At 65.1% G+C, this 1,627-nt stretch overlaps 1 protein-coding gene across 1 annotated transcript in view; it reads left to right on the forward strand.

Annotated features, from left to right (window-relative positions):
• Positions 1-1,625, forward strand: part of LOC102244169 (HLA class I histocompatibility antigen, B-73 alpha chain) — a gene marked incomplete at its 3' end in the record, with an annotated part of 1,991 nt that extends 366 nt beyond the window's left edge. Inside the window, exons 2-4 of the mRNA XM_005858914.2 lie at positions 31-315; positions 537-812; positions 1,387-1,625. Of these exons, the coding sequence (XP_005858976.1) occupies positions 31-315; positions 537-812; positions 1,387-1,625 (800 nt within the window). The remainder of the gene's footprint in view (positions 1-30; positions 316-536; positions 813-1,386) is intronic.
• Positions 1,626-1,627: the final 2 nt, after the last annotated feature.

The following is a 1,627-nucleotide window of genomic DNA, read 5'->3' on the forward strand; positions in this document are numbered from 1 at the left end:
CCGCGGCCCTGCCCTCCGTCCGCCCCCCAGGCCCCCACTCCCTGAGGTATTTCTACACCATCGTGTCCCGGCCCGGACGCGGGGAGCCCCGCTTCTTCGCCGTTGGCTACGTGGACGACACGCAGTTCGTGCGGTTCGACAGCGACGCGGCGAGTCCGAGGGCGGAGCCGCGGGCGCCATGGATGCAGCAGCCTTGGGTGGAGCGGGAGGACTCGGGGTATTGGGACCGGGAGACGCAGAACTTAAAGGGCCACGCACAGACTTTCCGAGTGGGACTGAAGATCCTGCGCGGCTACTACAACCAGAGCCGGGACGGTGAGCCACGGGGCCCGGGGCCGGTCACCGCCCCCATCCCCACGGACGGGCCGGGGTCGCCCGAGTGACCGGGTCCAAGCTTCACCCCCACCCACCCATAGACACACCCGGGAGGAGCCCGCGGGGACTTGGACCCGGTTTTACTTTCAGTTTCTGTTTAATCCCCGCGGGCGGGGCAGGGGCGGGGCTCAGTGGGCGACACTGACCTCGGGGTGGGTCAGGGTCTCACACCTACCAGGAGATGTTGGGCTGTGACATGGGACCGGACGGCCGCCTCCTCCGCGGTTATTACCAGTCCGCTTACGACGGCACCGACTACATCGCCCTGAACGAGGACCTGCGCTCCTGGACCGCGGCCGACACCGCAGCTCAGATCACCCAGCGCAAGTGGGAGGAGGCCGGTGAGGCTGAGCGATTCAGGAACATCCTGGAGGGCAGGTGCCTGGAGTTGCTCCACAGAGTCCTGGAGATGGGGAAGGAGGTGCTGCAGCGCGCAGGTACCAGGGCCTGGGGCCTCCCTCCTCTCCCCTGGGGCTGGGGCTCAACAAGGAGACAGGACACAGGGTCAGTGTCAGACCCCCCTCCTCTGTGGGCCAAGACTGAGTCCGCCTGGCTTTTCAGATCCAGTGACGCCCTCCCTTCTCTCAGGGACGCCTAGGGGTGCAGTCTCTCAGGGACAATTAGAGGGGAGACTAACCCTGAAATAACTGAGCAGCGGTTCCCATTGGCCCTGCAGAGGCTCTGGGACCCATGGGGGACCTGCTCCCTGCCCCTCACCCAGTGTCTCTGAGGTCTGACCCCGACTTTTCTGAGTCCGTTGGCCTCCACCAGGACAGGACCAGAAATCCCTTTCTCCGCCTGAGACCTGCCTCCCGCCCTGGGCTGTGTCACTCTGACTAGAACTTTCTAAGGAGGAGAGGTCATCCCCAGATGCTCTGTCCAGGCTGGTGGTGCTTGTGTGCTCCCTCGCCCACCCCAGGTGCCCTGTCCACGCTCAGGTGGTCACATGAGGGCTGCTGGAGGGTCCCCTGACAGTGCCAAGTCCCTGAATTTCCTCCCCCTTCTCCTCAGACCCTCCAAAGACACACGTGACCCACCACCCCATCTCTGACCGTGAGGTCACCCTGAGGTGCTGGGCCCTGGGCTTCTACCCTGCGGACATCAGCCTGAGCTGGCAGCGTGATGGGGAGGAGCAGACCCAGGACACGGAGTTTGTGGAGACCAGGCCTGCGGGGGATGGGACCTTCCAGAAGTGGGCGGCCCTGGTGGTGCCCCGTGGAGAGGAGCAGAGATACACGTGCCATGTGCAGCA

Source organism: Myotis brandtii, unplaced genomic scaffold, assembly GCF_000412655.1.
Source record: "Myotis brandtii unplaced genomic scaffold, ASM41265v1 scaffold12291, whole genome shotgun sequence".
Taxonomy (NCBI): Eukaryota; Metazoa; Chordata; class Mammalia; order Chiroptera; family Vespertilionidae; genus Myotis; species Myotis brandtii.